We start from the raw sequence: 16,402 nt of genomic DNA on the forward strand, positions 1-16,402 counted from the left end.
CATACTGAGAAAAAAAACGCTGGCATGTACTTATGCAATGCATGCAGTACTATTTGAATGTTTTTTAATTGTTGCTTTTCTTAATGACACATTCATAAAATTGTTTTGTATACAAGTAAATGATAAACAAAGACAGACATAATTCATTCTCATCCACTAATTTTCAATTCTACATTCTTTTTCCAAGATTTAATGGAATAAAGTGTTTAATAGAATAAATCATATAAGTAATATAATATAATGTGATTGTTCTATGTAGTTTTTTGTTTTTCATATTCATCATGAATATTTGCCTGTCTAAACACTTTTCTTTGACTGTTGCCAGTAATTTATTCTCATTTCAACAACTGAATAGCCCCTCTTAAAACCTCATATAAAATGATACACCATCCTGAAATATTACTTGTACTTCTTACATCCACATCAGAAACAAGACATTTCTGTTCTATACATTATTTTGTTTATCGTGGATCATTTGTGTTTGATGCAAGGTATTATTTGCTTCCAGAACATTTAAAATGTATGTTTGATGTCCAGTATCATACATGCAATTCAAAATCAACTCAAATCAACATATACCCTGTCCGTGGATTTATTGAGAGGTTAATTATTTTTAGACATTGCTAGACGTACGTACAGTATCACTGATAGCTGGTTGAATTTTCCTTGAAGTTTCACTACAGTTAAAATGTATGTTTGAAGTTCAGCATGTCATAAGTTAAATTCAAAACTCATGAATTAAATAGAAAATAACTCAAATCAATATATCCTGTTTCCTTGAATGTATTGATAGGCTAATCATTTGCATCATATACTGCTAGATGTACTTATCATTGATAATGATTTTCTCTTTGAATTCATAATAAGTTGTTTAAAATAACTGTTAAAAAACTATGACCACATAAAACACAGATGTACTCACTGTCCCGTTAGAGGTAAAAATGTGACGCAGATGGAGAGCACACATTAGCTGGACTGTCAAGCTCTCTTTCCTCTGCTGTCCTGCAGGTTGTGAGGTGGGCTGTGGCTGGGTGTGTCTGAGTTAGCAGGTGCATGTGTTATATGCGTGAGTTTAGGTACAGTGAAATACATTGTGTAATGAAATGAAAAGAGGATTACCAAAGTAAGGCCAGGCCAAACAACTTGCTCACAAAGGACAGCTTACTAATGTATCTTTCTAATGTTTCAGTCCTGCTTATACAATATAGTAACTATGGTAACTATGATGACAAAAATATACCCATGTATAGAGAATCTACACATACAAAAATACTTATGCTAAACTTTTCAGGGCACATACTAGACTTGCACTAAATTCATGAATGACAGTCCTCATGCCTTTTAGAATTTCAAAATATAGATTTTAATATTTCTTCTTTGGTGTGGTTTTGATTTTAATATTTCTGGTTCAGTGTGGTTTTGTTTGCCATTGCTCAAAAAATGCTCAAATCAAACCTCCATCCAAATGTTTTGATGGCTTTCAGCATTAAAGAAGTTGGACTGGGGGTAATTGTGCTATGACATATAGATATTTGTTTATTCAAACGAAAGACATCTCACAACACACTCAAGCCCACAGGACTCCAGTGCCTGAAATTTTTCGAAAGCAAATAAATGGCTACCAAAACTCCCAACGCACTAATCTCAGATGCATGCAAACACACACACATACGCATTGAGACACTTAGTAACTACTTTATTAGGTATTTATTAAGCCTTTTTTATTTGAACGTATTGGCCTTCTGCTGCTGTAGCCCGTACACTTTAAGGTTTGACATGTTGTTCAGATATGCTTCCGTATATCCACTGCAGCCCAATTCCTGCTTCTTCCATGGTTCATGCCACACATTGACAAATCCTGGTGCTACAGATGCATCACCACTGTTTACAATTCTAAACGCCTCATTTGGACTTCCTACTTTTGTAGGAAGTAACAGACCTAACCTGTTCAACCCATTTGATTTGTTATAATTGATTTCTTAACACATTTCTGTTATATCCATCTACCATTATACCTTACTGGCCAGCGGAGGATGGGCTCCCCCTCCCATGTGAGCTCTGGCCTCATTGTGTGAGACTTCAGAGGAAGGCTGATGCAAAAATGTGGTCTTTGAATGGAAAGAAACCAGACTTTCTATTTGCAGAACAACACAATGTGGGAAAGTCAACAGTGTTTGAAGGGCCAGAACAAAACGATTCTCAGAAGAGGACAAAGGTCGCAGGAAACTAAAAAAAATATTGTGTATTGTTCAATGAGCCAACAGAGATGATAGCATCATGATTTTTTTTCTTAGCTGCAGAGAATGACAAAACCTGAACTGTGTGTTCTGTCATAATGACATGTAAGGAATTTTAATAACTATTAAAAAATAATAGCCTTTTTCTACTCATTTTTCACCCTTAGGCGAAATATGTTTAAATTCCCTGTCTCATCTGAGAACTTAAACAACAGTCAAATCTGCTGTACACACATTCCCACATGGCCAGCCTGTGTAGCCTGTGTTGCCTGTGTTTCTGTGAAGCACGCAAATCTGCCCAAAAGTCATAAAAACACCACAATTCAATGAATAAGAGACTACATCAGCAAAGGAGCCTTCTAACCGATAGAGACTAAACTGAGAATCAAGCCTAGATGCAGGATATAGGACCTTTTTTGAAGGTGAAAAATAACAACACATCCAGTGATTCAGAACAATGGGTTTAATCATGAAAACACAAAATGTAAACCTACTCATTAGAAGTATTTCTACATAACAGACAGGCCCATACCATATAAACAAGCTAATCTGTGTCCATACTGCGGCCTAATTATGTGAGAAGCAAATTAGAAAAAGCATTACAGGTTCTTTAAACAGACACACTGTATATACAAAAGGAATGTGCACAGGGCAGCAAGTTCAACTGTCTAAAAAAACAATACTTCTGTTTTCATTCAAAATTGTCTTGAAGTTTAGAGAAGATTTTCTTCACTAAGTTTGGGTCAGTGAAGTGATCTGGGGGGAAAAACCAACATATAATGCACTTAATAGCAATCAATTACTGAGTCATGTTAGCATATTAAATCTGTCCAATATCACCTACAGTATTTCTCCCTAGGTTCGTAGTGATTTCATAAGATTGTTATGATTTTTCATTGTTATAGGTACAATCACAATAGTTATTTTGCGATACTCACTTGCAGCAAACTCCCGGATATCTGCAGGTCTTTTAAAAAATACTTCTCTGCCAAACATAAGGAAAATAATACTCAATACATACATCTTGTTTGACAGAGGTCAATTTGAATACAATACAAAGACAACATTCTTGTCTTGAGCTACAGTGCCGTGAAAATGTGCCCTCTTCCCGATTTCCTCAATTATTGGATAATTGCATACATCTAAAGATCTTGGTTTCCGAACTTTATACAAAATGTTGTGGACACAAAACAAAACGCAGTAAACACAAAACAATTTGATATCAATCTTTCACATCGTTGTGGAGGAATTTCATCCCACTCTTCTTTACTGAACTGTTTTAATTCAGACAAATTAACTCAGTAGTTATTTGAATATGAACTGCTCGTTTCAGGTACTGCCACACAAATTCGAATGGGTTCTTTAGGGCGAGAAATACTTCCAGACAAAAATTGGCAAGCTCAGCAATCTATTACGTGATCCAGGTTGTACTCTTTACAGTAAGCTAGTAACACGGCGCTACCGCAATTCTGTGAATTATTTTTCGCTCGTTCATTATGTTAACTACAAATATCCACGATCAAATAAACCACTTTGATTTGTGCAGTTAGCTAGCGAAGTTACTTGAATATAAACTATTTTGTGGTGGATTTGGGACCCGTTACACTTCCACTTTGTGTCTTGTTCTTCACAATCGGTTACTGAGCTACAGTCCCATTCTTTACATTCAATATACAATCAGCCAAGCTGAGTAAAATTCCAGAAGTCTGAACCACAGGATAGATTGCCAATTGTCCACCGTTCAGTAACATTACCTTAAAAAATCGCTCAATAGCACCTCCACTTCCGGGTGAGATCTCAGATATTTCTCGTTAGCAATTCTTGTGTTTATCTGAGTAAAAAAAATGTAACGATGAGAGGATAGAAAGCACTAAACCCATGCCATTTTCGCTAGCTTCTCTTTCTATAGCTAGCTAAGCAGTTATATAGTTTTCTGTCCATGTTAGTGAGCTAGCCAGCATAGGCTAGTTCATCTGGTTAACTAGACAAGTGTTGTTAACAAGACTGTAATTACATTTTCATAATTATTTTTTACAGTTGTTTATATGCTCGTTACCTTGAATTGACGGAGTTTCTCTTGTTGTTCAGGGCTCAAAGCACCAATGTCTAGTTTCTCCATACCACTTTTTTCAGCCATCTCCTTACCACCTGTTGATGTCATTTGGCCGTTGCTAGGGTAACCACACCTTTCTATGAAAAGGCACGTTCAACGTTATAATTCTTACATTTTGTCACTTGTATTATTGTTCGTAAACAGGTTATCTTTTACATTTGCCTGCTCATATCGATGATATTTAGGTATTCATGTTTGTAAAAATGGAATAGGCTAAGTTACAGCTCAGTCCGTAGCCTATGTATTTCGACAATTGGCACAATTAAAATGAGTTTTTTAAAATGAGTTTCTCTTTCCTTGTACGTCCCCCCGGCAGGTTACGCGACTTTTAGGCGATTCCTCGCACCTTTCTGTTCAGTTCAGTTCATTGATTTGCGACGGCTCTCGTCATGTCTCTGGTGCACAATTTTGTGACAATTTGAAAAAGTTCGTGTGCAGCCCTGTGTACAATAGTCATAATGAGGAAAAATGTTATGTATATCACAGCTCTTGGGTTTTCAAACTTGAGGAAACTTGAGAAAGGGGAAGCTACTCAAACATAACTTTCAATAACAAACAACATTTTTAATCTTGCTTTTTATGCAATTTATAATGCAAGTACACAAGTACAAGTAAAAAGGATATCAAGAAACAAATGTGATTTAATGCGAGCATATTCCTTGATTTACGACTAAACAAATGGATATTTCTTTAATTTCTTTTCATTATTTAATGAATCAGAAATGGTCACAATTGGTTTTTTTTATGTCACAGGAAAATGATCGTTTTAAAATGTTTTAAAATGAACAATACAGCATATTTCATTTAAAACTATATAGGGCAAAGTAATTCAGTGACGCATATAATACAAGTTATCTACAAAATAAGTTTTAAAAATCATGCAGGGCTTTCTTTGCCCCCACTCAGCTCCTTAAGTCATTTCAAGACATGGAAAGGTTTAACGCAGATAAATTAATGAGTACACATCATTGGGCTTCAATAAAAACATGTGGCAACGATAAACTGTGGCTAAGTGTAAACACAGGAGTGACCTTAATGCAATGATGGGAGTGAAGAGAAAACCCAAGTGCATTCAAAAACCTATACATACCTCAATGATTGACCATTTCAAAAGCTACCATCCAATATAACAATCCTCATGGCTCAGGAGTAAAATTGGAACATCTCGTATATATAGATACATTTCTAAAAAAAAAAAAAAAAAAAAAAAATAGCTCAACTAAATCCCAGACCCTGGTCATTGCCTTCCCCAAAATTACACGAAACACAAAAACACAAGGTCAACCAATAAAAAAAAATATATGAAAGAATAAAACCTGCCATTCACAAGATCTTTTTCCCCTCCTGGGTTTTGCCTTGTCTATATAATTTCGAATCTAGGCCCACGGGTGGCGATGATGTCGCTGTAAGGCTCGGCCTGAGTGAAGTCCACAGCCTGCTGCTTTTTCAGTACCAGGAAGCTGTAGAACTTGGCAGCAGCTTGCTTCTTGTTGTTATTCCTGCACAGCTCTAATAGGCTGACCGACTCGGCTCCCGTTTTCGCCATGACTCTCTGTGGACCAGGTAGAAAATCTGTTAGCAGCCACAAGTAATGCCAAGGGACAAGATAATTGGCAATTAACTTTGAGAATGCAGCCAATACTATGTTTGCCCATCAATTGCCAATTTACATTGGACAACAACTTGCTGCACACGAAAAGCGAAATCTTGAAAAGACAAAATAGTGGTGCCAAACTTGCTTCACCGCCTTCAAACAATCCTTCCTTGCACTTGGATATTTCCCCAATCAAGCATACGGCAAGTCAACCATTAAAGTTGCAATATATATATTTTTTAATAAGCTAGCTAGCGTAATAGTGCATGCTTAATTTTCCAACACCTTCCATAATCTGTACCAGTGTAGGTATCGATGGCTAGCCTAGCTGTGTTCTGCAGTTGCATTGCTAGAATATATTGCAGGTTAGTGCTGGGTAGTTGCTGCACGTTGCTATACATTATATTATTCCTTACTTGTCTGACATTAGACTTGTCGCTTGTCATTTAGAATGCTGCTTTAGCCAGCTTCGCCATGGGCACAAAATGTTCAGCACTATACCACCACAGCGCACTATATACCACAGGTTGTGAGAGAACCTGGCAACCATTCGCAGGGGCAGAGTTTAGATCGAGAGCAACTGAAGAGATGGTGTGATGCCTTGGGTTAGGACTGCAGTTCTCCCTTGTGTGCAGTAGATTCTTAATACTATACAGGTTTCTAGCCATGGCTAATTTGCAACCCCTGTCCCGGGCCAGATCTTTTCATTTTCTTACCTGCAGACCATGAAGCATCTGCTGGGTTCTCTTGTTCCACCTCCTCTCTTCCTGATCCTGATCTCCACCCTGGCCCTCTTCCTCCTGGCAAAAAAACAGCAATGTCAAAATGCACACCAGCAGATGATCCAATGCAAATCTCAACATAGAACTTTGAGAATGTAAATGACCACATCTGCTCCTGTCGCTTTTGAACCGGCTACAGTACCTGCGCACAGAGCAGCACCCAAGTTGCTATGAAAGCAAATGCCGCATTACGCATGTTCTCCTCTCCCTGCCTCTCACAGTAATGCTGAAGCTGTGCCTCCTCACCTCCTCCTCTTCCTCATCGTCCTTGCCCTTGCCCTTCTCCCCCAGCAGGTCCAGCTCGGGGATGAGCTGGCTGAGGCTGGCCGTCTCCTCCGGGGGCAGCTCCACCTGGGGCATGTCCAGCTGCTGTGACAGGGTGGAGCGGTCAGCAGGCTGCTCCAGCGTCCCCATCTGTAAGCGCGCACACACAGACGTACGCACACGAATGGTTCACCATCCAGAAGCCTCAGGTTTACGCATTCTTGTCTTAAAATTGTAAATAAGTAAATAAATAAACACAAAAACTGTCCACTTGTTTATGCAGGTTGTCAGAAAACTGTGAGGAGAAAACAGGGCCTGAAATGTAGATGCAGGAGGAATAGGAAAGGGTGGGCGTACAGGCAGCGCCGCCTCAGTGTCATGGGCCTTGCGCTTCACCCCGCGCTGCGAGGAGGGGGGGGGCATGATGGACTCGTCCAGGGTGGTCCTGCTGCCCTCCATGGTGGACGCCTGCAGCAGGCTGGGCTCCTCCAGGATGGTCTGGTCTGAGAGCAGGTGGAAGAGACGGACACAAAAAGGTTACGAATGCGCTTACGAGCCTTGCGCACCCTACAAACTAGACCACAAGCTCCCCTTTCGCACAATCCGGCTGGTCTATCAGCTCTCGCTCAGCGTTAGATTCAAGGCGAAAGGTTTCTGGGTACCAAAGCGGTGTGGGGGACAGCGGCAGATGCCATAAGGCCCTCACCAATGATATCCCTGTGCTGGGACAGGACCTCCTCCCGGGGCACCTCCGGGTTCTCCAGGTCCTTCAGGAACTCATCCAGGCTCTCAGCTTCACCGCCCTTCCTCCTCTTCCTCAGGTCATCTGGCACCAGCGGGGTCAGGCAACGCGTGAACATCTGCTCAGAGAACATTCACCAATTAAGCACCTCTGTGAACCAACCAATGAGCTACAAGGCCAAAGGAATATAAAAAATATTAACAAAAGTTTGAACATATTCAAACTAAAATTCAATTTAAATGTACATATTCTAAAAGTGCAATTACTGGTCAAAGTGACAGCCCTAGTTTGCCTAATTAATACAGTTAATTCGAAACATGCGTGTGTTTAGGAACCAATAAGCAGAAGCAAATTTCTCAAATTTCTTATTGGTTACCAAATTCTTGGAATTTTGGATCCGGGTCTAATTTGGAAAGGCAAACCAAACGCTGCCAACAAAGCGATCACCCAAGACTGCAGCCTTTCTGCCCACCGGATGCATTACCTTGAGCAGCCGGCTGTTCCAGAGAGGCTGGGCAGGCAGGGAGAAGAGCTTCTCCACGCCGCCCGTCTCCTTCCACATCATCAGCTTCTTGGTGGGCGGGGCCAGGTCCAGGGTGGTGACGATGTCAGAGTAGTCGCTCAGCTGGGCGCGGATGGTCTTGCTGTCCAGCTCCTTCACGCTGTCCACGATCAGCTTCCTCTTCCTCTTGGCCTTGGTCTCTTTCACTGCAGGGAACACCGACGGATGGCATGACATTCAGGATTCTAACGTATACTCCTTACATCGTGGTTTTGTTTGGGCTGTGTTCAAGCCATAAAAAGACAATCGAGTCTAGTTTTCATTCAATGTGCGCAAAGGTCATAGCATAATTCCAATACAGAAGTGTCCCTTTCAGCAGACGTCCAGACTTAACAACCGCTTTTCCTTTCTAGCCAATCACGGGGCAGAGGTGCTCACCGGTAATGTCAATGGGTTCCAGGGCGAAGGCCTCATCCTCGTTGTGAACCAGGGTGGTCTGCTCCGTCTGATCAGTCATAGTGGGCAGGGGCTCCACAGGACCCGAGTCTGGGCTGTCTGGCCCACCCGCTATAGACACAGAACACAAGAGCGGAAATGAATGCATCGCCACAATGCAATTACAACAATCAAAATCTTCATGGAAATGGTGCCCTCTCGCAGGTCAAATGGTGAAACAAAAATGTCCGCTCAAACTGCTTAAAATTGCTTACGTGACAAGTTGTCAAAGTCATCCTCGTCGTCACCACCGTGATCAGGGGGCATCATCACGCTCTCAGTAATGGCAGGGGGGTCGTCGAAAATGCCCCCACCACCCTCGTTGCTGAGGAGCTTGTCCACTAAAAGAACACATTTCCAGAACATGAATGCAAATGGGTCATCTTATCCATTCCACACTTTCACATGGCCTCACTGAACAAGTCTCCACAACACTCCAGAAATTACTGCTATGTCTTTCTGCACTCCCTCTAACCAAGCCAGCTTCTGTCTAAGCAGGGCTCTGCACTAACATGTACTCCTACATTGAAAAATGAATGCATCCCAGTGTATTAGTAGGTGTGCACCCAAATTATTTTCCCAGTTTAGCCCAGCAAATGCTCCCAAGATGGAAGCACAGTAGAGCACTGCAAACCAATCCAACTAAAGGGCCATTCACACCAATTCCACCACTCAAGGCATTTTTTTCATTTTCTTTGTAGATGCCGCAGGGTGCATGATTGATGTGGTGTGGTCACTGGTTCTGTATTTGCATCGAATATACTCTGCCCTACGCAAATGAATCTGTCCAACACGACTCACGCAACTCAGATCAAACTTTCAAAGTAGGTTGTGGCAGATCAAACATGACTCAAGCATCAGTAGTAGAATTGCCTATTTCTCATCTCAAATGTTTTCAGGAAGATATTTTAATGGACTGTTTAGGCGGAATCAGAGAAAGTTTATCAACAGTCCGTCATATATCGTTTTGAAAACGGGGAACTGAAACCAAGGTCTAGCCTGTCTATCCAATCAAGTGCCAACAGTGCTCAGTGGTATGCCATGTCACTTGTTCACATCATCAAACCACGGTCCTGAAGGTCCGAGAACCGCTCAGAGTCAATTGTAAAGATGGTCTGGCAGCACTAATTGTTCAGCTAATTACCTACCACCAGGGGTGGATTTGGAAAGTTAAGATAGGACCGCTGCCATAGAGGCATCTGACGGAACCTACGCAAATGATTTACATAAGACCAGTGAAACGGACTGCTTGGGGTCTGGCACTTCCCCAGGCGTCCTCGCCAGAACCGCTGTGAGCAACCCTGAACGTTAACGCCTGTGGATTCTCCGTCCTACCTGCGGACGGAGAATCATCACTCACCCAGCATGCCCTTCACTCACCCAGCATGCCCCCTTCGCTGCTCTCCATGGGGTTGTCCCCAAAGTCGTCCTTGTACTGGTCATCGTACTGCAGGTGGTTGGACTTCTCGGCTATCGGGCCGGGCTGTGGCTCAGTCTCCAGCAGCAGATTGGACGCCGAGGAGCCGTGGATGATGTCCACCTCAAACGCGCTCTCCTCCCGCATCATTTCACGGTCGTCCATGCCAAAGTCGGCTGGCGAGATGAACACGGTCACGTTTCGCATTTCAGAACTCATACCACGTGACACTATTTAGTCCAAAATTCTACAAGGATACATTCACAGGACAAGTTTTTTTTGTTTTTTTTTTGGTTATCACACTATTTAATGATTAGAGCAATCAGTTAGGAAAAGAGGATTCTCCCACTGGGTTTTGGCATTTCTACATCTACTTAATGCACTGACGGGCATTAAGGCTGATGCGTATATCAAAGTATCCGTACTCAATATTACATTACAGGCATTTGGCCGAAGCTCTTATGCAGCCTGACATACAACATAAGTGCATAACCACTTCCAGGGACAGGTGCGCTGAAAAACCCCAGAGGGACTCTCTCTCTCTCTCACACTCACACACACACTCACACACACACACACACACACACACACACGGGGGTTAAATACGAAGGATGCTATGCAGGTATGCAGGGCTAGAGGGAACATACCGAAATCATTTTCCTGCAGGAGGCTGAGGTTCGCCACATCCTCCCTCATGGTGATCTCCTCGGCACGACTCTGATTCAGTGTGAACTGCTGTGCCACGTCAATGTCACTGCGACACAGCAATACAACAGCCGTGACCACGAACAACAGGGCATCATTAGAACTTCATCTGGGAGTTATCAGAAACACAGGGGTCCACGCTAACTTCAACTGGTGGAACTGGTGGTTCCTATTAACCCCATAGAAGTGATTTTAAAAAGTGACATAAAAATGACATAGCAAACAGGAAACAAAACATACAAGTGTGACACCTACTGAATATAAAAAGGTTTTTATATTTCATATACTATTAATTGCTTACATATAGCTGCATACAGTAAATACACTTAAAAACAGAAAGATGCCATCACATATGTAAAGTAGGCTTTTTTTATATATCAAAATAAATTACACAATAGACAGTACATAGACTGACACATTCAAAATAGAAAATATTTCATCATAACAAAGAAAAATAAGCAATGTGCAAAACTGCAGCATACAGTACAGAAGTAAACTGGCCCCTATTTCTTCCTCTTCAGTCATTATATGCTTCTCAGTGGTTTTATTTATTTTGGCCCATTTATCTTTATTCATCATTGTTTCTGGATTTGATTACAGATGGAACCCCTAATATAGGTATTAAATAGGTTAATTCCGCGTCATACAGATAAATACATTGCTATTTAATTCAAATTATGATATACGGAAATATCGGGTATCAAACAAGGATTGTTGCTCAGGAAACCTGAGCACTGATTCAATCATTTAATTATTTGTTATTTATTAATGAGATTTAATAATGTGAAATTATTTCACCTTAGGCAGTCATCAGATGAGAATTATATTTGTAGCAGTTTCTGCAGCAACATCCAAAATATGTAGAAGTGAAGTTTCAAAATTTGCATTATCCCATCAATAATTGATGAACTGTAGTGAATTGAGGAATGGAAAGGTGAGTAATGTAATTTGCGGGGGGAATGAATGATGAGAGGGAATAATTTGGTTTGTTAACTTTTAGGTCAGACCAGTGCAACCCCAAGTAAACCCCCAACTCTGACCAATGTATGCCTATGAAGTTTGTACATCGGCTTAAGTATAATGTGTGGATACAGAAGCTCTATGGAAATAAAATGCATTCATTTAAAATACATCCTAATACTAATCCTTGTGGAAAGCCAAGTAAAGTGGACATAAGAGTTTTGTTTTATTTTATTTCATTTTTTTTTGCACGCCAAAAAAACAAAGAAACATGGGACTCACTCTAGATCTGGTAGTGGTTGGTCAAAGTCATGGAACTCTTCTGGCAAGGTGATGGCATTGTAGGCAGCCTCGCGATTCTCCTCCGGCAGATCCACCACACCTGTGATGAACAAAATGGCAGGATAGCACAGGTTAATGTAGGCACGTCTCACACACAAGCAGGCTCTTAGAGGAAACACCTGGCGTTCTCACTTGAGGGGTAGCACTCCATAAATTAACTTTATTACACACTGTACTGACAAACATGAAAAGGTTAAAACACGGATTTAGAAGAAGTAAACAGGATTTCTTTATTGCATAGTTTGCTCCTCACAAATCAAATATCAAACTGCATGGTCATCCCACCTTTATTTTCTTTCTTTATTTGTTTATTTATTTATTTTATTCATGCATCTCCCCCTTTTCCCAATACGACACGGTAACAGTCCAAGCAAACTGCTGCCCTCTCACTCCATAAATGGAGCAGAACGGCGCATTAACAGGAAGAACCTCCCAGCAGCCCCAATCCCAGCACTTCAGCGAGAGGAAGCACATGCTACCACTGAAGAGCAAGCAAACCTCAAGCACAGGTGGAACTGGCAAGCGGCAGGCACCTGGAGCACCATTTTCTAACCTTAATTGACTGTCAATAAGCAAAATAAAGCTCTTCATACAAGCAACCAAAACATTGTAGCCAATAAAAATCAACAAGTAAACAACAGGCAAGTTGATCCTTGAATCCTGACATTAGCATGGTTAGCCTTGCTCTGTAATTTCACCCACGTTTTAGTGACATCTGTGAAAAAGACAAAACAGAAAGAAACGCACCACTCTTCTTGCTCCAACCCATATAGCCCTAGACATTAAAAACCCCATTAAGGGCCTGTAGGCCCACTCATTTTTCTTCCATCAATAAATGCAACTATTCCATTATTCCATGCAGGACACTTTACCTGGACGGAAGGCCATCTTTATTTTGATGAATGCCTCATTACAGTCAGCCAGCAGATACTTGGCTTTCCTGTGGTAGATTCTGACGACACCGAGGAGCAGGTGACCAGATGTCCGCAATGCCATTTTCACCTACAAAAAAAACAGAAAGAATGAAGATTACACAATCTTTGGGCAAAAAGCTTTAATGTATGCAAAACAAATCAAGGGGACCAAAAAATAAAAAATAATAAAAAATAAATATATATATATTGTAAGTTGTATAATCCACTGTGCCTTGGCATAACAAGGAATTTACCCTCCCATTTCAAATAAAATAGCACCACTTGCTGGCAAAATGTATTGTATGCACATAAAAAAGGATGAACATTAAGACTACATCACTTCAGGAGTGTATGGCCAGGTCCAGCATGTCATATCGAACAGCTGTCTTGCCATATGGAAGGCTAACACAGAGAGGGGAGTGTGCAGGCTAACACAGAGAGGGGCGTGTGCAGGCTAACGCAGAGAGGGGAGTGTGCAGGCTAACGCAGAGAGGGGAGTGTGCAGGCTAACGCAGAGAGGGGAGTGTGCAGGCTAACACAGAGAGGGGCGTGCGCAGGCTAACACAGAGAGGGGCGTGTGCAGGCTAACACAGAGAGGGGAGTGTGCAGGCTAACACAGAGAGGGGCGTGTGCAGGCTAACACAGAGAGGGGAGTGTGCAGGCTAACACAGAGAGGGGCGTGTGCAGGCTAACATAGAGAGGGGCGTGTGCAGGCTAACACAGAGAGGGGCGTGCGCAGGCTAACACAGAGAGGGGAGTGTGCAGGCTAACAGAGAGAGGGGCGTGTGCAGGCTAACATAGAGAGGGGAGTGCGCAGGCTAACACAGAGAGGGGCATGCGCAGGCTAACACAGAGAGGGGAGTGTGCAGGCTAACACAGAGAGGGACGTGCGCAGGCTAACGCAGAGAGGGGCGTGCGCAGGCTAACAGAGAGCGGTGTGTGCAGGCTAACGCAGAGAGGGGAGTGTGCAGGCTAACACAGAGAGGGGCGTGCGCAGGCTAACACAGAGAGGGGCGTGCGCAGGCTAACACAGAGAGGGGCGTGTGCAGGCTAACACAGAGAGGGGCGTGTGCAGGCTAACACAGAGAGGGGAGTGTGCAGGCTAACACAGAGAGGGGCATGCGCAGGCTAACACAGAGAGGGGAGTGTGCAGGCTAACACAGAGAGGGGCATGTGCAGGCTAACATCGAGAGTAAACGACGTTTACCTTGGGAGAGATGATGCTCTCCACACTGCTCTCCAGGTTACACTCGAACACATGAGCTTTGGTCAGCTTCTTATCCCAGTGGGCCGCCAGCCAGATTTTGGCCAGCGGCCCACGTTTGCTGAGGACAAAGTGGGCGTAGAACATTGTCCCCGCTCCTTCTCACGCCCAGCAAGGGGGACCACCAAACCTGCAAATTGAAGAGTTATGCCAAATGTCACACAGGCAGACAAGGAAATTGGGTTTATATGGGGGACAAGAATATAAAAATGATGAAGATTCTGCCGTTGCTCCTCTGAAGGGAGAAGTCAGAAGTAATATCACTTATTGCATTTGTATCACGTGGTCTTTGCCTAATTGCTTGAGCCTTCAGGAAATGACCATTTTTTGGAAGTAACGATTCAAAACCCTGAGGACATCGAAACTGTACCTTTCAAATAAATCTCACACAGCAGAGCATTTCCACCATGTTAAGATTTTTTGGCATGAGAATTTCTGGTAGAATGATGCAGCTAAACTATAAAACATGAAAAAAACATTATATAACAGCATGTTTCTAATACTACATGCCACGGCGTTAAATGGCAACCAATGTTCCAGTTGAACAGCTAATGTTAAACAGTTCCATTATCAAAAACCTTGCCTTGATTTTTCACGAATTAATTAATTACCAATTACATATATTGCACAGGCGTACTTTACACGACAAAACATCAGCTAACGTACCTACTAAGCTAATGTGACTATAATAAATGCAACGTTCAAACCTAAGCAGCTAACCTAGACAACATCACACCAACCTGTGTAACGTGGTAACTTCGCTAGCTAGACAGATAGCTAACGTTAGTATTAGTAAATCATACCCATCTCAATTATAAATACTGTAAAATATTACAGAATCCATACCTTGACGTTGAAAAGCTAAAGGAAGACTGCGAATAATTGAGTTCACCATCTAAGTTCAAAGGCCTGATAACTTCGACATGATTTTAAACTCATTAGCAATCATTACCCAACCATGTGCCAAAATACATGTCAACAGTAAAGCCAACCTAACGTTACAGTACATTAAGTTGTTGGTGGAATTAACTTAATTAGTTAATATCGAACTAATTAATCATATAACGTTATTTCATCTAAATCTTCCCCAACAGTAGGTGCCATTTTGCAGTGGATTTTGGCTCAACCAAAGCTGTTTTAAAGAATTAAAATAGACGGGCCACGACCAGCCACTTTCCTAGCGAACAGTACACTTCCATCCTACGATTTACATCGGTTGTGAGACAGCTAGCATCCTTGCTAAACAGCGTTTACAAAAGTGGTCACACGAATCGCAACTGCAGTTAGCCAAGTGGTCAACGTTCATTTTATTACTTTAAGAAGCCGAGGTGCTATTCCCATAGCGATACTGTGTTAGCAAACGAGCTAACAAACACACATGTAACAAAATACCCCCTGGATGCAGCATAGTTAACATAGCTAACGCTTGATTGCTAATCGGCTCGACGGGACAAACCCGCGCATGCTAGCTAGGGATAACTAAAGAAACTTAGCTAGCAGTAGGGGGGGGATAATTGCCACTGTATTTCTGGAATTGCAAACTCAAAATGTGTATTACTTACAAGGCGAACTCCTTCTACCGGCTTCGTTTTAAGGTGTCCGTACTATATCACGCTAATATTACTTTTTTTTCCAACTCCTCCCTCCGACTGGTGCTCAAGATGGCGCTCGACTCCTTTTTAAATCTACAGGATGTTTACAGTCAAAATATCCAAGTAGGGAGGGATGAACGCGGCATAGGCCATTGAACTGTATACAGTTATGTATGTATGTATGTATGTATGTATTTGTGTGTGTGTGTGTGTGTGTTATATATATACACACACACACACACGTTCAACTTAAAAGCATAAGAAAAGACAATGCATTGCAGAAAGTTGTACATTTAATTACACTACAATTTTTTTGCACAGCTGCTATATATATAATCCGTTTTACTATGACCTTCAAGAAACCCTGCCAAAAAACGTGCACATTTTCATGTTTCGTCATGCTATTTAAAATGTGTGATACGGATTATATTGATCTTTTCAGTGGAAATACATGGATAAATAGACGACAGAAAGCTAAT

The 16,402-nt window shown here is 41.8% G+C and overlaps 2 protein-coding genes across 2 annotated transcripts; both read right to left on the minus strand.

Annotated features, from left to right (window-relative positions):
- Positions 1–2,773: 2,773 nt before the first annotated feature.
- LOC133114901 (RIIa domain-containing protein 1) lies at positions 2,774–4,413 on the minus strand. The gene is made up of 4 exons (XM_061224624.1): positions 4,294–4,413; positions 3,992–4,068; positions 3,176–3,222; positions 2,774–2,993 (listed from the first exon to the last, which is right to left on the minus strand). The coding sequence occupies exons 1-4, from the start codon at positions 4,396–4,398 to the stop codon at positions 2,929–2,931; spliced, it is 294 nt and encodes a 97-aa protein (XP_061080608.1). The 5' UTR covers positions 4,399–4,413; the 3' UTR covers positions 2,774–2,928.
- A 476-nt stretch (positions 4,414–4,889) lies between these two features.
- On the minus strand, positions 4,890–16,014 carry LOC133130068 (double-strand-break repair protein rad21 homolog A-like). Its single transcript, XM_061244316.1, has 14 exons — positions 15,894–16,014; positions 14,275–14,461; positions 13,026–13,155; positions 12,094–12,193; positions 10,794–10,900; positions 10,110–10,322; positions 8,945–9,070; positions 8,673–8,801; positions 8,217–8,440; positions 7,697–7,850; positions 7,348–7,493; positions 6,973–7,140; positions 6,661–6,744; positions 4,890–5,902 (listed from the first exon to the last, which is right to left on the minus strand). The coding sequence occupies exons 2-14, from the start codon at positions 14,416–14,418 to the stop codon at positions 5,711–5,713; spliced, it is 1,917 nt and encodes a 638-aa protein (XP_061100300.1). The 5' UTR covers positions 14,419–14,461; positions 15,894–16,014; the 3' UTR covers positions 4,890–5,710.
- Positions 16,015–16,402: the final 388 nt, after the last annotated feature.

Source organism: Conger conger, chromosome 1 (assembly GCF_963514075.1).
Source record: "Conger conger chromosome 1, fConCon1.1, whole genome shotgun sequence".
In the NCBI taxonomy this organism is placed as follows: domain Eukaryota; kingdom Metazoa; phylum Chordata; class Actinopteri; order Anguilliformes; family Congridae; genus Conger; species Conger conger.